Source organism: Lissotriton vulgaris, chromosome 6, assembly GCF_964263255.1.
Source record: "Lissotriton vulgaris chromosome 6, aLisVul1.2, whole genome shotgun sequence".
In the NCBI taxonomy this organism is placed as follows: Eukaryota; Metazoa; Chordata; class Amphibia; order Caudata; family Salamandridae; genus Lissotriton; species Lissotriton vulgaris.
The window spans coordinates 207,049,627-207,062,400 of NC_141694.1; the positions used below are offsets into that span (position 1 = coordinate 207,049,627).

Consider the following 12,774-nt stretch of genomic DNA (forward strand, 5'->3'; position numbering starts at 1 on the left):
CGGGGCAATCGGTCCAGTGAGCAATGGAGAACTTCGGTCTTTGCTCCGTTGAACCGGAGCGAATTCTGACGCAACCAGTCCGCCGTTACAGTCATGCAACGATGAAAGGATTCCATGGAAACCGCTTCCCTGCCCTCAAACGAAAAAATAAGTTGAGTGTCATCAGCATAATTGATAACAGAGATGCCAAATGACTTGATCAAACTTATTAGAGGGCGAAGATATAAATTAAAAAGAATCGGGCTGATTGCCGAGCCCTGCGGCACACCCTGATTTACATCATTTACGGCTGATCGGAAAGGTGGCAGGGCCACAGATTGCTGCCTGTTACAGAGATATTAGGCCAGCCAGTCCAGGGCCTGGCTGGACACCCCGGACTCCCGGAGCCTGCCCAGTAACACCGCATGGTCAACCGTATCGAACGCGGCCGACATGTCGAGCAGCACCAGAAATGCTGCTCCTCCCATGTCGACACTCGAACGCAGGTCGTCCAGAACGGCCACCAAGGCAGACTCCGTTCCGTGGGCCGGCCTGAATCCAAACTGGGCCACGTCCAAAAGATCGTTAGTTTCAAGGAAGCTGGACAGGACCCTAGTGACCAATTTCTCAAAGATTTTTATCGAGAAAGGCAAGAGTGAAATGGGCCTATAGTTGGCCGGGCACAGTGGGTCCAAGGTGGTCTTCTTAAGCAGAGGAGTAACCACTGCCAATTTCCAGCTATCAGGGACGGTGGCCGTGGTAAGGGACTGGCAGAAGATGGAATGGAGCGGCGGAAAGAGCTCCCCCTGAAACAACTTCCAAAACTTATGTGGCAATGGGTCTAACGGGGAACCAGATGAGACGCTGTTAGCTAGTAGGCAGAAGTCCTCCAAAGAAGGCGTAGGAAAGCAGGTCAGCCGAGGCTGTACTGCTTCCTCCTCAAGAGCCTCCCGAGACGTTATACTGACTGGTTCCACAGAGCAAAGGGCGAGGGGGCTGGTCAGATTGGAGGCCGAGAGTCCGTTCAGGATGGTTTTTATTTTATCCTCAAACGCCAAGGCTAAGGAGTCACATAGCTCCTGAGAAGCCGGAATGGTGGATGAAGCACAGACTGGATTAGAGAGGTCCTTGACTAATTTAAATAGGGTTTGGGACTAGCGATTCAGCCGCAAAGATCATATCCAGAGTGTGACCTTTTGCATGAGTAGAGGCAGACACAAGCTGCGTGAAATGAAGATTATTGCATGCTTGACAGAGTTCCCGATATGCAAGATCATAAGGACCACCGGGCCATAAATTAAAATCGCCCAAGACTAAAAACCTGGCAAGAGAGTTAGATAGGTCGTAAATCAGGTCTATCAGATCTTGAAGAGCCAGTGTTCCACTCTGATCTTTCAGAGAAAAACCCATGAGCTCAAAGCCCATGACCGGTTTAACTTCCAGATATGAGAGCGTTAGTGAGTCCTTAAAAATAAAGCCCACTCCGCCGCCCCTCCCAGAGGCTCGCGGGATGTGCCTAATAGAGTAACCCGACGGGCAAGCCCAGCCGAGTTCCACACTACTCTCCGCTCTAGTCGAAGTTTCAGTCAGAAACAAGATATCCAACTGCAATGATTCAATGAGAAGGGTCGTCTCTGCATGATGTTTGCAGAGCGAACGGACATTAAGCAGTCCGCAGTTGACACTCACCAAAGGGGCCGCCGGGAAGACCGGTTGTTTACCCGTACTAGGGTATTGATTTACCAGACAAAGTTCTTCCCTGGAGTAGACCAGGCGAGTTGGAGCAGCATGTCCAGCACACAGCGCGTCCGGAGCGCGAACGGGCGCAAACGGGCTTACCTCTGGCGCCCCGCCGGCGTGCCCGCTGCGCGCCCACGCTGCGCGCTTGTCTGTGCATCTCCTTATATAGTGCGCCACGCGGGAGTCCTGCGAGTGAAGCCACTGGACCCACTCAAAGATGGCGCCTAAAGTCGGTCCGAGTCGAAGCACACCCACCTAAGATGGCGGCAAAAACACAGCAAGCACTTCCCAAAGAAGCCCTAAGATCTGACTAAGCCCCGCAAATGCGGGTGGGACAACGATTACAGTGCAAGTAAGTGCCTGACTGTATACCCCCCTAATACCCCCTGATTACAGCTACAAGCGCTTACAAGCGCTTACAAACAAAGTGAATAGCGCGATTCGCAGTAGCGATTAAAAAGTTTTAAAAATATGAGCAGTTACAGCGCAGAGGAGCGCGTGCATATTAGTTGCATGTAGGTCATTGTATAATCCATCTATTGCACCCTTGAAACTGCTCCAGGTGTGGATATAATCTAATATGGGTGACCAAGGCATGCGGTCCGGTAACAGGGGGAGCGCTGAGCGGCAATAGTATTGTAACTGCATATATCTCCAGTTTTTCTTTGCATCAAGATGACAATCAAACTGAAATTCACCAAATGTCTTTATTATTTTCTCCCTGCTGTTAGAACATGCTCTAGGTGGGGTGATCCTGTTGCCAGCATATTTTGCCCAGAATATCGTGCATCAATGTATTTTTAGTGCCAAATTTTCCTTCAAGAGAGGTCGAGCAGGTAAGAATTTGTGTGCCCGTAGCGGTCTATGAGCTTGGGTCCAAACACATACTGTCTCCAACAGCAATTAGACTAGGGGTCAGTCAAAGATGCTAACTCTTTGTATTTCAAATCTATACAAGATCAAGCTTTTTGGTAGTATCCATTACATGTTTCTCTTGTTGAGCCACTCTGGTTATTCTTTGGTTTAGCAAAGAGCTAGGCTAGGTGGGGCAGGTAGTGCCCCATGTAATAAAAGCCAATATGTTTTAGGCCGACAACATTGCTGTGTGTAGTTTTGAACCTAAAACTCTCTTGAATTGCCCCTTAAGTTGTTTTAAGTCTAATTGTATGTTTGAGGCTAAATATTTTTACTTGGTTTTATTGTGTCTGTTGCATTTTCAAGTAATTGAAATTATATATTTATTAATTTATTCACTCAATCTCAGAAAGCACTTATCCTTCACTCACCCAGGAATATTAATAACAGTGGACAGCCTTTACCCTATAATAAAGCCAGTTCTGGATGCAGGTAGCACTAATAAAACACACGTAACTGGGTACTCTGGAAGCGGACATCACTAGGACTATGTGACAGGCAGAGGGGGAAATATCAAAGATATACAATACACATATTACTTAGTCATCCATCATTCTTATTCTAGAATGGACTACATCTTTGTTCCCTCATAGGATGAGGATCCTATTGAAATATAAGATCTTCTGAAAGGTTTAAAGGTTTATCCAATCACTCCCAGAGTACAATTACAGTTTTCGCGCTTCTGGCCATAAAGATACCTGGTGTCTTAACTCTTGGTTGCTAAACAATGATGACCTGGCCGACCATCTTAAAGAGGGCATTACCAAAAATTTGAAACAAGTCAGTCCCCGCACTCAGTACTCTATAGAAACTTTATAAAATGGTTATTCAGAGGTGGGTCATGTATTTTGTCACCAGTGATGGAGCAAGGTTACGCATGTACAGCGACTTGCTTGGATTCAATCCTCTCAGAATAACGTCTAATATGCTAACCAATATATTTTGTTTACTAATAATTGCACCACACGACATTTTTGTATCTTGGGGAAGCTTATCAATGTGCTTTTACTAACCGCAATCCTAATGCACTAAAATGGCCGCCACAACGTTGGATTTTCTACTGCGCATGCGTCTGTCACACCCACGTGACATGACATATTTCTGTGCTTGGAGGGAAACTTTTGCTTTTGCGCACTAGAATTAAGATGGCTTCTCTATGTTTTAAGATGCTAAAAGCTTGCATGGCTGCTTTTACTAAATTGTTTGTTCTGCTTAACTCCTAACGCTGTAGTTAAAATAAAGTAATGAGAGTAGAGTAGAGATAAGTGGTATACAGTGCATTAATTTATTCTTTGCTCTAAAACTGTTTTTCTCTGACTTTGCTATTAGCTCGTGTGTGGACCAATCAAGTACATTGTTGCTCCATCTTGGGTCCTGAAACTGAGCATGTGCTGACTTCACCCGAGTCCACAAGCCATGGGATTGAATCCATGCCAGCTACTGTCCTACCAGTGATGTTCCTGAGAACCTGACCCGATGAACTTTCTAGAGGAAGAGAATAATATAAAATGTTAATACATTGTATTTGTTATTGATACATACACTGCGGGGTGGAATAAAAAGGCATGGGAAAATAAAATTATGGAAGGGAACGTAAATCTGAATAATGAATCAAGTGACCTCATAATTGGTATGGTGTGATGACCTCTCCTCACATTTTGACCAATCAAATTGAGGGAATACACAATGTGCAACATTGGGGGGGTGGGGGGGGGGGGGGGGGTGGTACACTGCCCTGAAAAACGGTATAACTAAGGTAGGTTTAGCTAGTTAGATTGTCCGACTTGCCCGAATAGCTGACCTGTCACTGACCCAATGCACTCAATAGGCGATCGAGAGCAGAGTGGTGGTGGAGCACTCTGTCAGAAGATTTGATAACTCAATAGGGGTTCCGGGAAGGAGTTCGATAACCCAATCGGGTTCCGACTGATAGCTGCAGAGAGGGGTGTGATGCTGGTGTTGCTCTTTAGCTGTGGGTGCCAGTCCTGACCTACGGTGGTTCTGTCCTGATCTAATTTGGTCCGTACCTGTCCTGATTCTGGTCTTCACCTGTTCTGTCCTACTGGCACCTGCACTATTGGGGTTCGTTCCTTTATCCCAGCCCATGGATTAAATATAAGATAGCGTGGGTATGTCATTATACTGTTTCCCTTTTCTACCCTTCCTATGTTTCAATTCTTAAAGAAAGTTTTGTAAAATGTTCACATCATCTTGCTTTGATCATTTTCTTTCTAACTGAATGAGCTTTGAATGAATTTATATGGACTCTGACATTTAAAAATGTACATAGATAAAGTGTTAAACCTTTCCTGAGTCTGTGGTTATTTTATACAGGAAATGTTAGTTGCTACCTGTTTTCTTGCTAACTCCCTTGATCCCTTAGGACTCTAGGTACCAGTGACTAGGATTGGTAAGTCAAAGGTATAGGTCCTAAAAGTAATTGATCTGGTTAAGCGCAGGTTTACCTGTTCAAAGTGTGTATGTTTTTATGGGCCCAGGTCAGTATGGTAAAACTAGCAGGTGAGCCCGCGCTCTATCACCAGAAGGATAAAGATAAGATAATAAAAAAATAAGACACACGAGGAATGAATTGCCCACCTAGAAGCATTACTGGTGAACAAATATACAGTAGCTAGACTAGCTCTTAAGCAAAAAATAGATGGACACAGCACAAGAAATATCATTGGAGTTCTGGTATAGAATAGATGAATTATGGAGAAAAAGGGAGTGAACTATACCACTAGTTTACTAATTGGGAGATAGGGGAAAAAATGTGTCCTTCTGTGTTTTATAGTGATGGGCAAACAAAAATCAATGAGTCATTTGTAAATTATTATAGAGCATCTTATAAAGAATGGGCAGAAATAGAGAACCCAATGTCAAAATGTAATCACTCTAACCCTGTCGGCTGAAGACCGAGAAGCTTTAGATATTCCTTTGACAAAAAAAAGAAATTCTCTAAGATGACAATGGGCTAGACACCTGGGCAAAATTGAGGATTCTATCCAGTGTTTTTCAAAAGGCACAGCTCATTATTAACACAATAGCTGAAGGCAATGTTTAAAGACAACATACACACAAAAATGCTTACAGACTTGTGAGGTGTCAGATAAGGGAATAGCCAGAAATGTAAAATACAACCACCCCCCATTTTGAACCAAGCCTCTGATGGCACCAAGCATGTGAGCCTGAACCCCCAATAAGGGATCCTCGTCTTTCATCCACGCATGTATATTGTCACGCTTTCACTCTACCATCCACCTGATGTCCACTATTTCATATTTACAGTCTGTCATCCACTCGTTCTTTCGTCCTTTCATCCATCATCCAATCTTTCATCTTTTCATCCATTGGCCATTCCATTCATCGGTCCCCATATCCATCATCTATGTGTGCATCCATTGACAAATCCTATCCACCCATGAAGCCATCATTGGACTTACTCATCCATCAATAAAGACTTTCCTCCATCAATTGATCCTTTTGTCCATCTATCATCTCAGATTTAAATTTGCTTTGCAAGCAACCATCCCTTCAGATTTCTCTTCATATGCCATCTATCCTCTCAGATTTCCATTTACTCTGCCATCATTTTCCCCACTAGTGCGCCCTCTCAGATTTCCATTTACCCTGCTATCCTTTCACCCACTGATCCATCAATCCATTTGCTCAGATTTCCATGTATTCTCTTCTCGCTTCACTCCCATCCATCCTCAGATTCCCATTATCTCTGCTATTTTCTTATTCTCAGGTAGGAGGGTAGAAGCTTCAGCTTTCCATTGCGACATGTGTCAGGAGTGATACTGGACCCTTTTGATCTCCAAAAGTAGGCCCATGGCAGCTGTCGCAGGGCAAGAAGGTAGATTGTTATTTGGGGTGTGTGACTTACTAATTACAACCCTTGTCAGGCTGAACTGTTAAAGTCACTAAATTAACATGAGCTCAAATACCTTCTAGGTATGACACAGAGCACAGGTCTACGTTAGAGCAATGGCTAAAGTAGTTATGCAATGCCAAACACAACACAATAAATATACCAAACCAAATTAAAGTAAATTGAGTACAATTGAATAACAAAATAAAAAAAATCCAATAAGAGAATCGGAGATATGAATTTGTAAAGTTGGAAGTAAAACTAGCACCAAAAAGCACAAAGAGTAAATAATATGCAATGAAAACAGTAGATCGGGACCTTACGAGAAAAGAGAGGCTGGCTGCAAAACAGCACGGGTAAAATACATCAACCAGGTACAACCTTGTGAAATAGTCCTTCAAGTCCCAGTCGACAACAGGAATACATTTCAGAAGCCCCCAAAGACCTCATGGGAGGCACTTAGAGAGTCAGGCAGAGGCCAACAGAAGGAGTCCGTTGCCACTGGTCAGTTGGTGCTTCCAGAAAAAGGCCTCTGTAGTTTGTTGTATCCTGACTGACACACAAGGTCAGCCTTTTACTCTGCCATTCTTACATCCAACATCCATTCAGCCACACTCTCAGATTTTCATTTACTGTCAATCTTTAAATCACTCATATATCCACCCTCTCTCCCGCTTACCCATTCATCCATTTACCCACTCATCCTTTTAGTCACTCATCCACCTATTCTTTTAACCACTCACCTACCCATCCTTTCACACAACCTACCTTCTAACCACTCAACTATCCATCCTTTTGCACATTCATTCATCCTTTAACCCACCCATTCATCCGTTTACCAACTCATCCTTTCACCCACTCATCCATCCTTTCATCCACTTATTCATCCATCCTTTCACCTTTCCATCCTTTTGCCCACTCATCTATTCTTCCTTTTATCCACTTATTCATTCATCCCTTCATACAGCCATGCTTTCACCCGCTCATCCATCTTATCTTTCACCCACTCATGCATCTACTTCTCCATCCTTCTATCTCTTTTCTAGCAACCAATCTTTATTCCTTTTAGTGTTCATTATGAGCAATAATCTAAAAAGTTGCAGATAAAAGATGCCCATAAACAACCTCATGCCCACTGTAGCTAGTAAAGCGGCTGGGTTCGGCATGCTCCTGGTGACCCAAACACTAAAACCAGACAAAACACCTACAGACTGCTTCTCCAATCATCCATTCTCACTGATTAATACCATAATCAAAACTGCAGTGAAAGCCCTAACCAACACATTGATTAGAGTGATTTACACATTGGTACCTAGTGCCCAAAAATGCTTCATGCTAGGAAGGGACACTCGCCACTGCCTAAAGAATCTGCACATGGAGCTTGCAAGAGTAAATGAACTACAAGTGGAGACTGGCTTGGTGTCAACTGACCTCAAAAAGCCATTCGACCCCGTCCATTGTCCCTTATTACTGCAGTTCCTGGAAAAAATGAATTGGGGCCTATCATTCCTTCCTTAATTATGTGTTGGTTATCATTCAGCTCAATAGGCAAGAATCAGCATCAATGGAACACTATTTTGCCCTTTTTGGTGGTTAGACCTGTGAAGGGTGCCCCCTGTCACTCCCCCTCTTCATGCTTGTGAAAGAACCTCTTGCAGACTGGATCCAGCGAGATGGACAAGTGAGGGGTTTCCAATGGTACAACAGCTGTGAGCACAAGGTGTCCCTATATGGTGCTTGTAAGAAATCTGGGTATTAGTTGTGAAGGATGTGAGTCCTTCACAAGTAAGAAGTCTGTAATTGTCTTTTTTCTGGGAACTAAGGGCCATATTATCAAGCCCCAGCGATAATTATCGCTAAGCGCACTTAGCGCGAGGATAATTATCGCCGGGTAGCGTGGATTTTCATCACTGAGATAGCGTGCTATTAGCAACGCTTATCTCAGAAGTGATAAAAATGCTTGCGCTAACTGCCAAATGAGAGATTATCGCTGGAAAACCAACGATAATCTCTCGAAGTTTGGTGTTAGCTTGATAATAGGGGCTCACAAACTTAGCCATGATATCCACCTTCCATAGGATATCATGGCTAAGTCAGGAAAATACCAAGTGTAAAAAAAGCAGCGCTAACCGCGGTTAGCGCTGCTTTTTTATCACTAACAGGGTTAGCGATATCCTTGATAATAGGAGAAATGTCGCTTAACAACATTTCTCCTATTATTTTTCTCTGGAACGCCCCCTTTGCATCTCATTAGAGATGCAAGGGGAAGCGTAGAGAAAAAGGGTGCTAACATGCAAATTTGCGTGTTAGCACCCTGTTGCTGATAGGGAGATCATTTTATCTCCGCTTTCTTGGCTTTTAAAGCCAAAAAAGCAGAGATAAATCCCTTGATAATATGCACCTAAGTTCCCCATTGTAGCACTTAACTGTCTCACTGCAGCAAAGCAGAGCAGTCCAAGGCCTACCCAGCAGAGGTCGTTTGGGCTAGTAACCCCAGCTCGCTGGTATGCGAAAACATCACTCAATAAATTACCGTTCAGTCAGTGCTTTTGCTTTTAAAAAGGAAACGTTCTTTTAGTTTACCCACACTACTAAATACTATGCGTTAAATTACAAATATATACATTCAGGTAGATGGAAATACATTTGGTGAAACCCTCATACCATGTTACACCCCCCGTGGGCCCTGAACGTGTTTTGCAACGGTAATAAGTTAAGATGTTACAATATAATTTTTCAAATTACATAAACTTATTGATTGGAAAAAAGAGGCAGTGAGAAAGAAATGTGAAGACGTGAAATTAGAGGGAACATTGAACGTAAAGTATTAGCATAACAAATCTTATGTGCACTTAATGATATAGATGGAGAGATGTTCAGTTCAGAGGTATGGAGGTATGCTTGTCTGGGTGGTGGTGATGTCCAAAAGACGACACCCACAATGTAACCATTGGAGTATGTTGGTTGGGCGACATTCTGTAGCACACTGAGTGTGTTGATCAGTTGACAATGATGTCTCTTGTCTGTTTATGCTCAAGTGTTCTGGGAGGTTAACGTCATGGGATAGTGGTGTCGGCATGTTGGGCTGATGAGGAGGTCAAAGAATTCATGTATGAGACTTTATTCTTTTCAGAAGGCTAACATATGAAGTGCAAGTTTAAGGACAGAGCTGTAGAGTTGCAGAGAGTAGAAGTGGTGTCTGAGGAGCTCCATGGAGCTGACTGGTGAATGCTTGCCTACGGTGCAATAACAGGAGGACTTGTGGGAGTGGATCAGTCTCACCTCCTTCACTGAACTAGGCTAGGGGTGCCTTAGTGAACAGTTTTGTTGCAGTACACAATGTGCACCAAGGTGCAATGTTAGCATTCCTAACATGGGAAAGAAAAAATGAGGCATTGATGGAAAAGCTAAGTCATTGTATTATGAAATCGTTGAAAACAAATACCTTAACCAGGGACGGACCCCCCACTTGATGATGCCATAGGGCCAGTCCTATGTTTGCCTTACTATACAACCACACCTATTTATCTTATCCTAAACAGTTGAGATATACAACCTTAGTTCCAGGGGTTTGTCTTTCTTTAGATTAAATACAAATATCCCCACCCCCGCTCCGAACAGCAGAAAGCCATCATTTCGAGGTGGTGGGTAATGGGATGCACACCGAAAACTGATGGCTATATATTCTTTCTTCCTCTCAGACTCCTCCCAGTCCCGCCCCCCCTCATTCAGATTTTGAGTACCTCTGTGTACTCAATGCTGAATCCACAGTAGCTCCACCGTTAAAGAAGCCTTGCAGGAGGGGTGTGGGGCATCAGCTCCTGCAATTTGGTAAGGCATTACATAAGAAGGAAAACCAAATCTGCTGTGGATTATCCTGCATCCACGATGCAAACCAGCTAATTTCCATGTGCCGAACAAACACATGTATGTATACCTGTGATGTAACAGTGGTTTAAGTAAAACATTCCAATAACATGGGCTCAAGTTTGCGTCATATAAAAAAACTGCAGCAAAACGGCATGCCCCGGAAGAAAACTCCTAGCACGCTTGAAACACTGGCTGAATAGCGTCAACTAAACTAGTCCCCACCTAAAACCTCCTTCGCTCTGGGTGTCTCATCAAAATGTGAAAAGAATCAACTGAATTCCGACACCACCTTGGTACACTAGTTTGGGGGGCACTGAAAACTTTCACCGAAAGTACTCATGTTGTTCAATAAGTGAAGTCTAAGGAGGGTTCATGGCTGCTGCAGGTCAGCGGTGATAGGACCTCCGACTTCCCAGTAGCTTGGCAGCTCTGCCACTGAAATATGAACGTATTTGGACATTGTACAGTTGGATGCCATAGTTTGGCGGGGGTAAAATGAATACCAGTTGAGCTACAGCACGGCGGCGGCCCGGTATGATGCGCTTGGCCTGCAGCAGCTTTGCAAGTGGCGCAATCATTAAATTTGCGGCACCAGCCACAAACCAGCCAGCCTGGAGCCACACCTTCCTCAAAACTCCCTGCTCCGGCAGCAGGATGTGATGTCCCCCATGGCATCCGGCATGTAGCAGACAAGCTGACTGAGCCCGGCTGTCTAGTCATTGGACACTACCTCAGATCATGATATTAGGCTGTCAGTCAGAGCCGCGCTATGGTGGTATGATCACAAAAATGAATCATGATACATTTGTAGCACTAGTGCAGTTGAGTGAGTGTGTGATCCGGCCAGCACTGCCTTAGCTCATAGTGTGAACCTTAAGCCTGCGGGAGTGCACAGCGCTAGCAGTGCACAACACTGGCGTTGTGCTGCCAGCTGCCACACTTGCCACTTTCAGTGACAGCTGTGAGACAACAGTTATGCGTGACAAAGCATTTCATGCAGGAATGCGTAGTACCACACTGAAATGTGTTAGTCTAACGTCTGAAGCGTGGTATTTGTTGGCAGGACTGCTCATGCCTGCTGACATATTTCATAGCTTTTCTCAAAAACAGCTAAACAAATTATTTTAGTTATATTTAATGGAAATATGTTCTTTTGTTATTCCACCCCTCCAAGTGCATTTTAATATCCTCCAAATGTAAAAAAAAGTCATACAAAAGGAAAGACACAATTAACATGTTTAAAAGCTCCAGTTCCCAATTTTAAAATCGTGACATGCATTTAATTTTCATTACAAAACGGTGGCTTGCACTGCGTAGTACGTGTTATTAAACAAAAAGTCACAACCCATATTTGCATAATTCATAGACACTTACCTGTAGTAACCGCTAGGCCCGTTATATTAATCACATCTGAGGCGGGGAATGCATTGGCATCGTTTAACTCTTTCAGAAACATTTTGAAAGACTCCATGAATGATGAATCCGGAAAGCTAATCTCGATATCGACAACATAATCTTGAGGCGCAACTGTTGATGAAAAAACACACATTGACGTCATGAGTAAAGTCATACCAAAGTCGAGAATGCTCAGTCTCTGTGGCCACTAACCTTCCGACAGTCAGCAACGCCCAAGATCAGCCTCTGACTCACACCAGCGTACTCTCCAAGCACAAAGGTCTTTGCTCACTCAACTTCGATTTAGGCGTGGGAAAAGAATCTGCAAGCGTAATGACACAGATCCAAAACTACACAATTCTCATGCACACACCTTTACACACACAAGTCCACCTAACCTGGAAAATTCACCAACAGAGCAGATTTTCAGCAGTTCTGAGTTTTGAGCAGTGGTGAAAACATGGCGGTGAGGGAAGCAAACACTCACTGAGTTTATAATTAGTTCAGAACGGTCAGAACCATACAAATACTAGCCAAATCGATACTTAGTCATCAAATGTACATATATTCCAGTGATACAATTATTAATCATTCTACACTGAATATTAAGCGTAAAACTGGCACCCAGGATACACTTTCACATCAAAAACATTATAAAACCCTTCCTAAAACGGCATAACAAGGATTCTCAAAGTGCGAATCTTCTACCCCAAGGGTTTGCCACAAGGGGATCCTGTTGTAAACTTGTGTGGAAGCAACTGGATTGTAACAACACAATATTGAGAAGGTGGGATATCTAAAGGTCTCTAACATCACCACAAAGTGCCAGTACCTGAAAATAAATATGTTAGAACAATATGTATAAATTGTGGAGTTCATAAAGTACTACAATGTCAAAGTAACGAGTGTCTCAACAAAAACGCCCACTCAACAAACGAGGGAAGCTATAATAACAGTTCTCAAATTTGTAAAAGCAACACAACCAAATAAAATAAGTGAAC

At 43.5% G+C, this 12,774-nt stretch overlaps 1 protein-coding gene across 1 annotated transcript in view; it reads right to left on the bottom strand.

Annotated features, from left to right (window-relative positions):
• LOC147707028 (adhesion G protein-coupled receptor F5-like) overlaps nucleotides 1-12,774 on the bottom strand; it is a 1,085,534-nt gene that overhangs the window by 638,761 nt on the left and 433,999 nt on the right. The window contains exon 4 of the mRNA XM_086926248.1: nucleotides 11,753-11,905. Coding sequence (XP_086782374.1) covers nucleotides 11,753-11,905 — 153 coding nt within the window. The remainder of the gene's footprint in view (nucleotides 1-11,752; nucleotides 11,906-12,774) is intronic.